Source organism: Phodopus roborovskii, unplaced genomic scaffold, assembly GCF_943737965.1.
Source record: "Phodopus roborovskii unplaced genomic scaffold, PHOROB, whole genome shotgun sequence".
NCBI classification, from domain to species: domain Eukaryota; kingdom Metazoa; phylum Chordata; class Mammalia; order Rodentia; family Cricetidae; genus Phodopus; species Phodopus roborovskii.
Window position 1 is genome coordinate 2,043,090 of NW_026126461.1, and position 16,051 is coordinate 2,059,140.

The 16,051-nt window shown below is 43.3% G+C and overlaps 2 protein-coding genes across 6 annotated transcripts in view; one reads left to right on the forward strand and one right to left on the reverse strand.

Annotated features, from left to right (window-relative positions):
• LOC127226666 (UDP-glucuronosyltransferase 1-6) overlaps positions 1-13,753 on the forward strand; it is a 55,570-nt gene extending 41,817 nt beyond the window's left edge. For 4 of the 5 annotated variants that reach the window (XM_051190749.1, XM_051190745.1, XM_051190747.1 and 1 more), the window contains exons 2-5: positions 9,574-9,705; positions 10,494-10,581; positions 10,828-11,047; positions 12,930-13,753. In XM_051190749.1, coding sequence (XP_051046706.1) covers positions 9,574-9,705; positions 10,494-10,581; positions 10,828-11,047; positions 12,930-13,227 — 738 coding nt within the window. In that variant the 3' untranslated portion in view covers positions 13,228-13,753. Of the gene's footprint in view, positions 1-6,522; positions 7,418-9,573; positions 9,706-10,493; positions 10,582-10,827; positions 11,048-12,929 lie in introns of those variants that run through there. The other variant, XM_051190748.1, reaches the window with a different exon arrangement.
• Positions 688-1,783, reverse strand: LOC127226667 (dnaJ homolog subfamily B member 3). Its single transcript, XM_051190751.1, has one exon. The coding sequence runs from the start codon at positions 1,697-1,699 to the stop codon at positions 980-982; it is 720 nt and encodes a 239-aa protein (XP_051046708.1). The 5' UTR covers positions 1,700-1,783; the 3' UTR covers positions 688-979.
• Positions 13,754-16,051: the final 2,298 nt, after the last annotated feature.

The window sequence follows — 16,051 nt, forward strand, 5'->3', positions numbered from 1 at the left end:
GAATATTCTATGGTATATTCTCTAAAGGCAACCATCTTCTGCAAGGTCTGAAGAAAAAGCATCCAACTGTGCTAATGGAAAGGACTCTATTGTTATATACATATTTACATATATATTACATATGGCAATGGAGGAGCTTATCCTTTAAAAGGCACGTCTTTTCAATTCCAGCATCTTCTACTGCTTGAACAAATTTAGGGCTAAGCACTACAAGCCCCACGTTGAGACCTTGACTGATACACGCAGCCCAAAACCTTCCGAAAGCATGGTTCTGGCAACCTGCCTTTTTGCCCATTGATTTGGATTTCAGATTTCTAGCTTATAAAACGTGGGAAGAGCAAATGTGATATACATTACCAAGCTCATGGTAATTCACTGCAGCAGTGACCATAACCTATTTAGTATACTTCCTTCAATGCAACCACTTTTAAAAGTTTAGTTTTAACCTTTCATTTAAACACTGGTCAACTGTTCCGATATCACCGTTATTTTAGGTAAACTGAAAGCTGCCTTTTCAGTTTAAACTAAATAATCAACATATGCATATCTTTCACCGCAGTGTTGAGTGTGGGGAAGTGGGGCTGTATGGCTGCACTTCACAGAACACTCTCTACATCGAATTATCAACAAAATGAACATCGTTCGGTTTTAGGTGCCGTGAACAGTGTTTCCTACCACTAGGACATAATGGTGGTCTGCCTCAGGATTAAGTTTAATGAGTGCCAAAGGCATACACATATTTACAACAGGCATAAAGACCAAGAGAGATCCTATCCCTGAAGTCCCAACAACAAGAGGCACCGGCATCAGCTGTATATAATGTCTTGAATACAGTTGTTCTGAAAGTAGAGTTCCCTTGGAAACGCTTTTAAACGAAAACAAAACAAACAAACAAAAAACCCAAAAAAACAAAACAACAACAACAACAAAAAACAAAACAAAACAAAAAAAGTCCTGATCGTCCTTAAAACACATGTCTTTACTGAGTATCGATGCGAAGCAACTGCTCTTTGCCATTAATTATCAGGGACTTTAACTCTCCATCTTCTTCCACTTCCACCCTTTCTTGTCCATTCTCAACGATTCTCTTGGTGGTGATTTTTTTGCCATTGACTATTTCGGTAGAGGTTGACACCGACTTGAAGTTGCCTGCCGCCCCACCGCCACAGGACATAGAGAAAGAAGAAAGGCCTGAGTTTCCCGGGGAACCGAAGGATGTGAATCCGGTATCTAACGAAGCAAAACCGCCCCCAAAAGCTGGGAAGTCGGTGAAGGAGGCAGAGAAGGGTACTCGGCTTCTGCTTCCCCGGGAGCTCCTCCGCTCCCCAAAGAAGTTCTCAAACGGGTCTCCGAAGAAGTCGAATGAGAAGGGGTCGCGGCCCCCGAAGAACTCCCTGAAGACCTCGGCGGGGTCTCGGAAGGAGAAGACATACTGGAAGGCGTCGTGGAACGGGCTGCCGGCCGCGCCGCCGCCGCCCACCTCGCCCACCTCGCCGCAGCGGTCGTACACCTCGCGCTTACGGGCGTCAGATAGGACCTCGTAGGCCTGCGCCACCTGCTTGAACCGCCTCTCTGCCTCCTCTTTGTGCTCGGGGTTCTTGTCCGGGTGCCACTTGAGCGCCAGCTTGCGGTACGCCTTGCGGATGGCCTCAGCCGAGGCCTGCCGCGGCACGCCCAGCACCTCGTAGTAGTCCACCATGGCGGCTGGCCGGCCCGCGGCCTCGGCGCTGCAGCGCGGCTGGCGGCTGCTGAACGCCCGCCTACCAGCCGGCGCCGCACGCCCTTGTGACGTGCACGCCTCTCATTGGCGGAGGCTGGCGGCGCCTCGGCCTATCAGAATGGAGGTCTCCAAGGGTTGGTTCTGCTCCCAGTGACGCTCAGTGATGCTAGGGCTAGTGATGGGGCCCAAGTCCAGAGGCCTTTGCCCGCTGGTTTGTTTGTTGGTCTGGTGTGAAGGACAAAGGACAACTTAGGGGAGAGGCTGTGATTTCTCTTCTTCCTCTCCCTCCAATTTCTCCTCTAACCCCTTTCTCTCCTCTGTCTTCTCCTCCCTCCTTCCCTCCTTCCCCCCTGTTGTAATAGTATCATTAACATTCCCAGTAGCATCCTGAACAAGAATGCTAGACCGCCTCCCTCCTTATTTTCTCCTCCTCTCTACCTCTCTCTGTTCTCCCCTTCTCTCTCCTCTTCTTCCGCTGTTGCTCTCTCTTATCAGCTGTGTAGATAGATCAAACTATCCTTGAACTTAGTGATGCCTTGCTGTCTCCGCATCCTGCATTGTGAATTTACAAGTGTGCTTCAGAAAGTTGGCTTTTAAAAATGGGTATTCTTGTACCCTGCTCTAAGTCAACTTTCCTTCAGCCAGGTAAGAGGATAGGAAAGTTGACAGGAGTGGCTTTCGTCTGACTCTGAAGGACAGTGGTTTGTGAAGGGCTGAGGTTCTCAAACATTTTGGCTTCAGGACCCTTTGTTTTCATTTATATGGCTTTGAGTTCGAGTCAGATAACAAGAAAGTAAAGCAATGAAAAGGACGTTTCTATTAGCTGCACACTAACATAAATCATGTTCCTTTGAGGAAATAACTTATTCAAAAGCTCAGAATGCTAGGGTATGTTTGCATTCTTTAAATCACTCCAGCATCGGGCTCAATGGAACTGGATTCTCTCGCTTCTAAATTCAATCTACTGTGATTTCACACATGTAGTAACCTTTAGTTAACACTACCATATGCTTATGAGAAAATGAGATATTTTAAAAGTCAGTATTGCCATGGATGGAAATAGTTTTGATTCTGTAAAATTCCTTTTTTAAGGTCCTCAGGGTTCCCTAGCTAATACTTGGAGAGCCATTGTTGTCCTGAACAGAATAATTGGAATTTGTGGGCTGTTTTTGTAGTACTACAAGTGAAAGTTATTGCTTTCACTAACTGTTGTATCATGACTGTGGGCTTCCTTCTGTCCTTGCTTGACACTTGTGCTATCTCCCCTTACTTGTGTTTTATTTATTTATTTATTTTCGAACACTGTTATTACCTGACTTGGTCAGTTATGAGGCAACACACATATAAAAATTAACCTATAAAGGTTACTTGGTTCTAAGGGAAATGGTTAACCAGTGAACTTTTAAAGATTGTATCATGAAGGGCACTATGTCTAACCAGGAGTGCTGGTGCACCAGAAGTCATTGGAGTTTATGGTAAAACCATAAACTTGAACCTCTCTAGGCCTGGCACTTGGTAAATATGAAACAATAATGGAAACCCGATTAGGAGGAAAGTGCAGGTGGATTAACTAACCAGAAGAGCTAGAGAGGAGAAATAATCTTCAAAGGGTGATGCAAGGTCTCAGGAAGGGCAAGGCTAAAGGATTTGAGTTTTCTTGTGGGTCCGATGGAGCTGTTGGCCAAGGCAGGCTAAAGTGGGTACAAACTGACATAGTGAGTTGGAAGGACAGCCTAGAGGAAATAGGACCATGGCAGCTGGATCTGAGAGACTGAGCACTTGGCTTAAGTATTTGGCCTATAGTAAAGGCAGATGAAGTCTGTACAAAGACAGTTACTGAATGCATAGCTATGGACTGGCACCTGGGTTGAGATAATGATTTAAAGCTGAAAGCTTGTCTATGAGGAATGTATCCATTTATACTTTGTCTAGCACACAGACAGCTATGTGAACTTCTAGATTATGAAAGGCAGGACAGAGAAAAATGCTGTAGTGATTTGAGGAAAACTGCCCTTTTCCTCTAGAGGGTCCTTGGCTCATCCACAGGGAAGTGGAAAACATATGTGCTTTGTTTACTGTGAATCTCTATTATTATCCCCTCAAAGGAGCTAGGTGTCCTACAGGTAGCAATAGTAACTTCTAGCTCCAGCTTTAAAAGAAATTCAATTTTAAAAATAGGACTTTCCAAAGATACCACATTCTTCAAGGACCTCCAAAGCAGGGCCGCATTGCTGCTCTGTTCTGTTTTCTCAGCCAGCACAGCACATCTTGCAGAACCCTGTAATTGTTTGGTTCTTCTGTGACCCCTGGATCCCTCCTTACAGGCACTGGCCATTGGTCATCTGAGTTTTGGTTCTGGCACCTAGCATAGCACCCAGTACAGTAGAATTCACTTGTTCCATGCATGTTGGTGCGGGAAGGAATTGGCCTTGCATTTGAAATAAGTTTGGTCTGCTCATGTTCCAGGGCAGACCTATCATTGGATTGCTTTGAAGTGATACTCCTCGTTGGTCATAAGAAATGTAAATTGCCTTGCATTTAGATCAGTGAATGGTATTCCCTGGCCAAGGGTAGAGTTGGGGCCCTAACCATTCAGGTCTACAGTGGCTGCCAGAAGCAGTACACTCTCTGCTTTGTGTGTGGCTGTGGGTTCTATCTCTGGCACCATTTAAATGAAAAGGCTCAAAGTTCTGAGTAAAAACAGGAACAGAGTCATAAAAGCATTGCTATGTTTATGGCTTCTTTGCTCTGTATAAGCTACAAGTGAGTTCTCATGAAATGGGGCTTCCAAGGGTTACTGATCCTAAAGTTTAACTTTTATTGTGAGCTTTGGAATTTTGGTTAAATGCACAGCAAAAACAAAGGCATTGCTATATATTTTCTGCTTACTGAGACTTAAGAGTGATTGAGTGGTTGTGCATGAGGAAGAAGTTCAGAGTGCATGTGTTCACTGGTTGTGGGGTGTGTGTGTGTGTGTGTTGTGTGTGTGTGTCTTTGCTAAAATACAAGCAAAACTGGGATTCTGCTGGGGAAGGGTGAAGGCCCAGGAAAATGGGACTTTTAAGTGCCCCAAAGAGAAGGATCCTATCAGCTGTACTCCCTAACACCAAAGCTTTAAAATGGTTTTTCTTTGTTGTTCCCAGCACAGGCCCTGTAGGCAGGACCTGTACTATGGTAAATATTGGTATTTGTGCTTTCTTCCTCGGACTGTATTGGACATCATTGACTCCACAGAAAGGGAACAAGATTAGATTCTGCCCATACTCTGGTTACCCACTTTGGGAGGCATTTCTGTTCAACAGCTCTTCCCTTAGTCTCTTAGATAGTGCTGTTTGAACAAATCCTTGAACTCAAAGTCCTTTCTTTTGCCTTTTCCCCATTCATCATGGTGGGGTCATGACCCGAGGGTCACAGTTTTCCATTCAACTTCTAACTAGGGCCTGTGTCTTAGCTCTGCCAAGGACTCTGGCAAATGTCTTTGCTTCCGTTGGCCTCAGTATGTTTGTAAAATGAAGGAAATGCCTTCTGCTTTTATGGGACATCTTTATGGGAAAAGGTGTTGCAGAATATTTATCTTGACAACACTTGACTCACAGTACACACCTGACTTTGGTCACCAGAATTCCCCCATGACATTAGGCCAGTGTGATGAATACAATTGTACTTGTCTAACTGCCTTATCTATTTTAATTTGGAATATATTTCCTCACTGCTTCTCTGAGGGGTGTAGTTCTTCTCTAGGAGACCCGACTTCTGCCCATGGACTCATGTGATTTTTCCGCCTTGTCATTTTCTGTCTGGCCTGGTTCCATTCATTTGCACTCTCAATGGGCCCCATTTATTAGCCTGGGCTGTGGTTCTGTCTCTCTTGATAGTGCCTGAGTCCTGGAAAGGCAGGGCACTTATCTGTACTGGTCTTAGCTGCAGTCTTGGGACCCAGTACTGTACTAGATTAAGTACAAAGTAACATTGACAGAGGCCAAGGAACTGGCCCAGTTAGTAAAGTATTCTGCAAACATAAGTACCTGAATTCAAGCCCTAGAAGCCACATGAAAATTCTGGACATGGTTGGGCATGCTTGTGTTCCCAATGCTGGGGAGCTAGAGAAATGAAACTTCCTTGGCTCAGTGACCCCTTAGCTAGTTTACCATAACTGGCAGGGTCTATTCCAGTAAAAGAGCCTACCTCAAAACAAAATGTATGGCCTCTGGGAGACAATACCCAAGGTGTTATTTGGACTACATACAACACACAGACACACAGAGAGAGACACAGTCACAGGCACACATGCACAAGTGCATACACACACACTCTCACACACACTTTAAAAAGTGATGGGCGTGGTTAAGGGGAGCCCCGGGTGGATGATGGGAAGACATTCTATGGGTTTCATGGACAAAAATGGAGTGTCAGAACTTTTTACTTCCTCTCTTTCTCAATGATTTTCTGAGTAACTTTCAGTTTTATTCTTGGGAAGGCATCACACTTTGGCACTTCATGGTAATAACCCTCCCTGACATATGAAAATACTAATTTAATGAATCCAAAATGACCAGAGATGGTTTGCTCCGTATATTCACTCAATGACGTGATTTGAGGAAGGCATTTGCAGACACTTCAACAGCTGTTACTCATTAAGGAACCCAGTAAAGCTCCACCCTCTTCATCTTGAAAAGGAAATTGTTCTGTGGCCTTTATGAGTTGATCGACAGCTTTTGTCATGGGACACAGTCAAACATTAACTGGTTGCGTTTTTTTTTTTTTTTTTGTTTTGTTTTTTTCATGAATCATGAGCAGGCCTGAGTAGACTTCACCGACAGCACCAGAGGGAGAGGTACCATGACTGTGGTGTGCTGGGCTCTGCTTCTTTCTGGCCTTCTGTTGTGTATGTTTGGTCCCTCTGTGTCCCATGCTGGGAAGCTGTTATTGTTCCCTATAGATGGCAGCCACTGGCTCAGCATGCTGGGAGTTACTCAGCAGCTCCAGCAGAAGGGGCATGAGATAGTGGTCATCGCACCTGAGGCCTCAGTGTTCATAAAAGAAGAATCATTTTACACTTTAAAGAAATACCCTGTGCCATTCAATAAGGAAAACTTGACAACTGCTTTCATACAACTTGGGCTTAGTGTCTTCGAGCAAGAGCCTTTCTTGGTGCGTTTGGTCAAAATATACAAGAAAGTCAAAAAGGACTCTGCTATGCTCCTGTCTGGGTGCTCGCATCTACTGCACAACGCGGAGTTCATGGCCTCTCTGGAAGAAAGCCACTTTGATGCTCTGCTAACAGACCCTTTCCTTCCCTGTGGCTCCATCGTGACCCAGCTCCTGGCTCTGCCTACTGTATACTTCTTGAATGCATTGCCATGTGGCCTGGATTTGGAAGCTACCCAGTGCCCAATTCCACTGTCCTATGTGCCCAAGAGTATGTCTGTGAACTCAGACCGCATGAACTTCCTTCAGCGAGTGAAGAATATGCTCATCGCTTTGTCAGAGAACTTACTATGCAATGTGGTCTATTCCCCCTATGCATCACTTGCTACGGAAGTCTTACACAAAGAGGTGACGGTCAAGGACCTTCTGAGCTCTGCATCTATCTGGCTGATGAGAAATGACTTTGTGAGAGATTACCCCAGGCCCATTATGCCCAACATGATTTTCATTGGTGGGATAAACTGCCTTCCGAAAAAGCCCTTATCCCAGGTGTGTATATGAGTGGGACCTCTCCCTGCCTGTGTTCTCCCAGGAAAGGAACCTTCTGTAGATACATGCTGAGCTCAGTGAGTGGGCTGGGATGGTTTCAGGTACTACTCTCTTTTGTTAACTTCTCTCCTCTAAGTCTCCCAGTCTTGAATTTGCCTGTCCTTGTCATTCTCTTCTGACTTACTTCTTTGTACACAGTATTTTGGAAAACTGTATCTTGGGCATTTTGTTCTGTGGATTTCAGTTTAATGTGACTGTCAGAAGAACCGTGGTGTTGGGATGCTTTTTGGAGAAATAGCTGTGTAGTATGAAGTTTGCCCTTGATTGGGGCACTGATTCAGGCAAGAGCTGCTCAAATCTGATGCAATTGCTCTTTAACCCTTATAGACTCTGGTAGGAGACACTGCCTTTATAGTCCTGGTTAAAGTTCTAGATCTTCTAACAGGAAGATCTTTCTCCCTCTTCCAATAGCACAAGGTCTCACGCTTCTGTCTGAGCAAGAGACAATCTTGGCAGGAGAAAGCAATTCACAGACCATAGTCATACATGTTGGGTCTGAAGTATATAGCCGTTGAGATCCTGGAGGCCAGATATGTAAAGATAATGAAGAGACTAAACATAAAGAGACCGGCTCCAAGGATGTGTGCTGGGCTCAAGTGAAAAGCTTATGAGAGGCAGTCTAAGTGGATCCCGGGAAAGAAAAATGTGTTGTTCAGAGCTCAGAACCTAATACACAGGTCTCAGTAGAATATAGGAGATGTTTAAAGGTCTTACCATCGGGGTGAGTTGGGGGAGGGAGAATGGAGAGTATCCCCAGAGGGAAGGCCTTTATTTTGAAGCTTTTATCATGTTTAGAAAGAAACAAGTCAGAGATCAAAGATTATTTGCCGTTAACATGTTGCCTCACTGTTTGGCTGTCCCAAGGACTGTGATATTATAGCCAAGTTTAGGGTATATTGTGCCAAGAAGAGAGGACTCACTTTTGTTGAATCAGAGTGAGGCATTGACCATCTTGCCTCTGTGGATTACTCTTTTGACCTCTGTACACAAAGTTGCATTCTAGTTATAGCCTTAGTTAAATCATACTCTCTAACTGTGGATGTTTATGACCCTACAGATCTGATTCGGTGCTAATCACATACTACTGGCTTCTGAATAGGCATACGAAGGGATAGAAGACAGGAGGGCAAACTAGACTGCGCCTTTCCCAGATAGGATTGCATCTATCTTAAGGAGTAGAGATTCTGGAATGTAGGTGAGCTCTGTGTTATCAGGAAGTAGGGCCCTAGGATGTGAGCAGCCTGACCCCAGGAGAGTAGTGCACAAGGAAGGAAGAGGAAAAATGTGAACTGGTCCTAGGGAAAAAAGGCTTTGGAGCTACCAACTCCAGGTTGCTGCTGATCAAATCAGGGCAGTGATTTAGATGGGCCCAGTGAGGGAGACAAAGGTGTGCCCATGCTCTGACGATTCAGGGAACTGCAGGAGCCTAGCCTTCAGGTGGGTGGAGGAGGGGCATGCCTCTGTGAAGGCTGCCCACGATATGGGATCTTGATATGTTCAAGATAGAGTTTAGTAGAAGTCTTTCTGTATCTACGTGTAGGGAGTCCGAACATGGTTTGCCCAGGAATATTTGGGTTTTAGTAATAAAAGCACTGTGTTCCAGGCAGCCCTCAGCTGCGGGTAACCTATCACATCATGCTATCACGCTGATGCTGTTCACGTACTTTAGAAGCACATTAATCCATTTGAAAGACTCCTGATAGTTAGCTTATTAATTATGTATAGCGGGAGAGAACTGTCATGTCTGTTTCCTGCATAGGACCACAGGTGGGCAAATGTATATGGACGTGTGTCATGTTCAAGGGTGCACATTTATGTGTATGTACACTCAGGTATGTTCCTCTGCTTCTCTTATGGGAAAACAGCACAGTACCTGGATCTGCACCTCCAGGGAACCCCACAGATAACCCTATAAGCAAGAAATCCTCCTGAACTGATAGGACAAGGAGACTGGATTGCCATGATTTTTGTCTATTACTTGCACAGGTTTACTGATTTTCATAAGGGGAAAGTATCTAACTTGTACTCTAGTGTGTGCAGTTCCCATGGAATGTAAGAAACAAGAGATGAATTTTAATTTTCTCTTTTGGCTCTAGGAATTTGAAGCCTATGTCAACGCCTCTGGGGAGCATGGCATTGTGGTTTTCTCTTTGGGATCCATGGTCTCGGAGATTCCAGAGAAGAAAGCTATGGAAATTGCTGAGGCCTTGGGCAGAATTCCTCAGACGGTGAGATGGTTCTGCACAACTCCTTCATATCTGTTTTCATGAGAGCTCTAACTCTAGACTTTAGAGACTAAATTTAGAAATTTGGGTTGTGGAAATACTCTGCCATTCCACAAAGTTATCATTATTGCTATTATTATTTATATTTTTATTTTGCAATTCATTCCAGGCACTTGTACACCATGGTCTGCCTCATTCAGATTTTTCATTTGCTCTAGGAAACTGCAAAGTATGAGAGACAATTTGGTTAAAAATATGCATGCTATTTTTTTTATATATGTCAATGAAGAATATTTCTCCAGAAAGCTATTTTGTTTTGTTTGTTCCTGCTTGGATGGTTTTGCATCCACTTGCATTGCTAAGAAAGTTTCCCTTTGACAAAAAATTGAAGGAATTGAGTGTGGCTTGACAGCTTTTCATACTCATGTTTCCAAGCTTTAGCATCAAGATACAATGTTGCTCCTGAGCTCTGGGAACTTCCCATTCACCAAACCTCTCACCTTGCAGAGCCCATGAGTGTTCTTCTTACTCATAATACTAGCTAGTATAGCAGATTTAAAAATAAACAAATAAATAAATAAACAAACAAAATAATCTCATTAGCTGGGTGTTGGTGGCACATGCCTTTAATCCCAGCACTTGTGAGGCAGAAGCAGGTGGTCAAGGCCAGCCTGGTCTACAGAGCTAGTTCGAGAACTAGCAATACAGAGAAACCCGGTCTCGAAAACAAAAACAAAAACAAAATCACATTGTGCTCTTTGATTAAACCTTGTGTTTTTTGTCCCTGCTAGGTCCTGTGGCGCTACACTGGACCTAGACCGTCAAATCTTGCGAAGAATACGATACTTGTAAAATGGCTACCCCAAAATGATCTGCTTGGTAGGTTGGGGACATCTGATATGTAGGTCAAACCAGGGTCAAATTACAAAATTACAAAATTACATAAATGTTCTAAATGATTGCTTAGCTTGACTGTGGCTGATATATATCACATAATCAACCCACCCCATCCACTCCCAGAGTTTCTACAGTGATCATATATAGATAACAGTTCTTGGGGAGTTTTCAGAATCTAGACATTGTCAGGCTGAAGAACCCGGTGTCTCTCTCTGTTGTGCTCCTCAGGTCACCCAAAGACTCGGGCATTCATCACACACTCTGGTTCCCATGGTATTTATGAAGGAATATGCAATGGAGTTCCCATGGTGATGATGCCCTTGTTTGGTGATCAGATGGACAATGCCAAGCGCATGGAAACTCGGGGAGCTGGGATCTCCCTGAATGTCCTTGAAATGACTGCTGATGATTTGGAAAATGCCCTAAAAAAGGTCATCAATGACAAGAGGTAAGTAAATAAAGGAAAAGAGAAACAAAATACTTGTATTCATGTCTACAGCATTTGCAATCAACACAATATCACAATAACAAATACATAAAAATCTAGATTATACACAAGATAATGTGGGAATTAGTCCTGCTTGTAAGAGAACTTTTTATTTTATCATAGAATTTGTTAAATTTTTTAGTTTCCCTAGGTTTAAATCTTCAACTAAAAATAATGTCATCATAATAGGCATCTCATCTCTAAGATCCTGTAAAGAGGTAAATATTCATTAAAAGATGTATAGGGGTGGTTCTGGAGAGATGGCTTCCTAGGTAAGAGCACTTGCTGTGCAAACCTGAAGAATGAATTCAAATCTCAGCACTCAGGTGAAAAGCCATGCCTTGGCATCATGGAAGAGAGACAGTACAACTGCTGGGGCTTGCTGGCCCCCAGCCTAATTCCAGATCCAATGAGAGACTTTGTCTCCAAGAAATAAAGTGGACAGTGAAAGAGCAGAACATTGCCTTATGGCCTAAGAGTGACTTCATAAACATGGGGGCACACCACACACACACACACACACACACACACACACACACACACACACACACACACGGTGCGATCACTTTGTCTCTACTTGAAATTTAGTGTATTGTTCTCAAGGTTACTGGAACTGTTTTATTTAAAACTTTTGGGAAGACCAGCATGGTGATAGACACATGCAATCTGAGCACTTTAGAGACAGAGACAGGAGGATTGTGACAAGTTCAAGAAGAGTCATGGCTATATAGCCAATTCCAGCCCAGCCGGGGCTACCTAGCAAGATTCTGTCGAAAGACAAAACCAACCTACTGAACACAACCAAACAATAACAAAACCCTCAGACAACAGTTTAAAAGGTGTGTGTGGGGGTGGATGGGTAGTGGAGCAATGGTTAAGAGCACTTGCTACTCTTCTAGAGAACTTGAGTTTGTTTCCTGGCTCTGGGGGTGGTGGTGGGAATCCAGTGCCTTTTTGAGGCCTCCATGGGCACTGCACTCATCTAATTACCCACTCAGATACAGACACATTAACACAATTAAAAATAAAATTAAATCTTACAAGCAATACCACAAAATTTCATAAGAAAAAATGATGGCCAGTGGTAAATTTAATCTAACAACAGTGTGTGTGCATACTTTTGAGAACGTGATTATAAAAGTGTTTTAGGCATTATTGCCCTAGTCTGTTTTCTGTTGCGATAGCAGAATACTCAGAATCACATGATCTATGAAAGGTTAAAGTTTATTTGGCTCACAGTTCTAGAAGTTGTTGGGCAGCTACATCTAATGGGGTCTCACACCGCATCCTCGCACGGTAGAAACCTGGAGTTGCAAAGGATGTGTGACATCCCTGCATGATCACAGCTTGCTCTCATAGTGACAAATTCCAGCTCTGGGACAAAGGCCATCATCTTTCTTAATGGCTTCTCACTTCCTCAAGATTCTACCCCAGCTCTCTGTACCTGTGCACTGGGGACCACATGAACTTGTGGTCAACACATTCAAACCACACTACTCTTCCATCTGCAGTTGATTTCTTTCTTTTCTTTTAACTTGATTCTACCATAACGAACAGTGTAATATAATTTCCTACAAAGAAATAACTAAAAGGCAAAAAATAGGGAACAGTTTAATATTTATAAAGTAACTTGTTTCGCTTTTGCTTTCTTTCCTCCCTAACCACCCCCCTCCCTTCTTTCTTCATTTCACCATCTATCTCCCCTCCTTTTTAGAGAGTGTATAGAGGGTGTGCTCTTCTGGCTACGAAAGGAACATGCTTCTCTTCCTAATTGGAGTCAAGCCTAAGGGGATGCTATCTGCTACATGGGTGTTCCAGGCACTAACAACTGCTTTGTGTTTAGCTACAAGGAGAACATCATGCGCCTCTCCAGACTTCACAAGGACCGTCCTATAGAGCCTCTGGACCTGGCTGTGTTCTGGGTGGAGTATGTGATGAGGCACAAGGGGGCGCCACACCTACGTCCAGCCGCCCATGACCTCACCTGGTACCAGTACCACTCCTTGGATGTGATTGGCTTCCTCCTGGCCATTGTGCTGACAGTGGTCTTTGTTGTCTACAAATGCTGTGCCTATGGCTGCCGGAAGTGCTTTGGGAAAAAGGGGCGAGTTAAGAAATCACACAAATCCAAGACCCATTGAGAAGTGGGTGGGGAGTGAAGGGGAGTTATCAGTCGATTCGCCAATCAGCTTGAAACTTGAAAACAGAATCAGTGTTAAATTATTTTGTTTTTATTAGGGAAATAATTAGCCATACATTACACACCTAGAACATTTTTAAAAAATAAAAACAATCTAATTGCTGGCCACACCCGACAGGGAAGGAATGGACAACACTTGCCACTTGTTGGTAACTTACAGAAAGTTTGGCACTCTGTATTCAGTGACAGCCCCACAGTTCCCCCGCTCACTTCAGCTGATGTGGCCTTCTCCAGTGCTAGTCACTCCTCACTTTGCTCAGGTGTGGTGGGCGGCATGGTCTTTGTAGCTTTGGGGGAAAGGATGATGCTATGAAACTGATGGTACTGTGTTTGAGATGACATCATTGCTTGTGTGAAGCAGGTCTGAATTTGATGAAAACCAAAGTATATTCTTAGGCAAGAATGTCTTCTGTGGTGTTTCCCAAACCAAGAATTTATTAATAAATTCATATAAATTGTCTTTATTATTTCTTTCTCCATTTGGTGTTATATTTGTTGTCAAAATGTATCCTTCCATTGTAAAAGAACTACATGGCCTTGACACAGAACTTGAAAGCAAGAAGAGATTCACACATGTGTGCATACATACAAGAGAAAAATCACCTGTAATTACATTGCTCATTAATGTAGTCAGTACGGATGCACCACGGTTGCTGTGTTGTGTGACATTTTGATGACATTCTGACGCTCCCAAGACTGACAAAGTTTGTTTTGAATCAGAGGGCAGAGTTAGCTACTAGCCGACCAAAATTAACCATGGAGGTTTTGGAGGACTGAGAACAGACACAGGAAGTAGTAAGGCGGGGCTTAGAGAAGACCGTGGCCCCTTTTGGGTGAAGGAGTGAAGGAGATAGGAGGTCACTGGTCACTTCACCACTTGCCTGGTCATTCAGGTTCTTACCCCGATATCTTCCTCCCAAGTCTTTATTGATAAATAAAATAATTAGATAAACACATCTTTGCTGCCATAGTTTTGATCCTGAATCTTCCAAAGGTGCATTTGTTGATGTCTTGGTCCTAGGCCTATGGCACCACTGAGAAGTTGTGGAACCATTAAAAGTGGGGTGGATAAGGAGGAAGTTAGGTCTCTGGGGCAGTTCCTTTGAAGGGGGTGTTGGCATGCAAGCACTTTCCTCTTTCCCCTTGCTATCATGAAATAGGAAGCTTCTGAGACACTCTCCCCGAGTGTTCTCTTGTCTTGCACAGGTCCCAGAGCAACATGCTCACATGACCAGAGATGGAAATGTCTATAGCTAGCCCAAAATAAACCCCTGCTTATGAGATGCTACATATTAGGTATTTGTTACAGTAACAGAAAGCTTACTGATGTGGCTATTGTTTTAATAAATGCACATAAAACATTGCAGATACACTAGATGAGTCTATGGGTTTTATAATATTCTACACTGGTCAGTTTTGCAATGGTATAATGAAATACCCAAGGCAAATAACTTAAGAGAAAAAGGTTGTTTAGCTTACAGGTGTAAAGGCTCAAAGGTGACCCTGCATTGGCTCAGTTCAGTGAGGGTAGCAGTAGATGTCATGTCATAGCAAGAGCATCAACAAACTCAGCAAATATTTTTGAGATCTCCACAAAAATGAGTCTTTTTTCTTTTTATTCTTCAAGAATTTATTACAGTTTTAAAATCACATTCACTCCTCCTACTCCTCCCAGACCCAACACCCTCCCTTACCTACTTAACTTTGTGCCTTTTTTTTTTTTTTAATCTGTCAATTACAGTTCATGTTACCCATATACCCTGGAGTGTGGCCAGCCCACCAGAGGTCACACCCTTAAGGAAAACTGGTCCTGGCTCTCTGTGCTTTTCAATAGCCAATATCTTCTCAGCTAGGGGTGGGAGTTCATGTACACCTCCTTTCTTCATGCTGGGATTTTGTCTAGCTTGAGCTTGCACAGGTCCCATGATGCTGTCTGAATTTTAAATTCATATGTGAAACTGCCCTGCTGTGTCTAGAAAACTGTTTATTCTTGTAGTCATCCATCACCTCTGACTCTTACAACCTTTCTCTCCCCCCTTCCACAATAATCCCTGAGCCTTGGAAGGAAGGTACATGATACAGATGTCCTCTTTGTAGCTGAGCATTCTAAACTCTCTTATTCACGGCATTTGAGCAGTTGTGGGTCTTTGTGCTAATCATCATCTACTGCAAAAACATTCTCTGATGAGGGCAGAGAGATCCTTTATCCTGTGGGTATAACAAGAAGTCATTACGAGCAAATTTAATGCTATGCCCATTTAGTAAAGCAATAGTAGTGAGTATTCTCTTAGAACTATGACCTGTCTAGCCACAGAATCTTGGACCAGAAATCAGTGGCAGACATAAATTTTAACTTATGGAGTGGGTCTTAATTTCAGAAAATTCTTGGTTATTCCCATGACATTCATTGCCACCATTGTACCAGTGAGCATATCTTGCCTGGCCACTCATTATTGTAACTCATAGTGTTCAGAGTTGGGGTAGGATTGGTGACTACTTTTCTCAGGTGGTGTATATAGTACTTTCCATCATACACAAAATTAGCCAGAAGGAGTGGAGCTTCTAGAAAAATACAAGCTTGAGTTCTTTGTGTTCTGTAACTCCAAGTTTATGGTGTTTCCAGCAATAGTGTTTTTATCAAATTCTGGAAAGTAAACAAGAGCATTGGCAACAGCCTGTGATATTTTGGTGTTCAGAATAATCTCAGTGGCCAACAACTCCAAATATACAAATGAAAAACGTATTGAGAAAAAAAAATCAGGAAA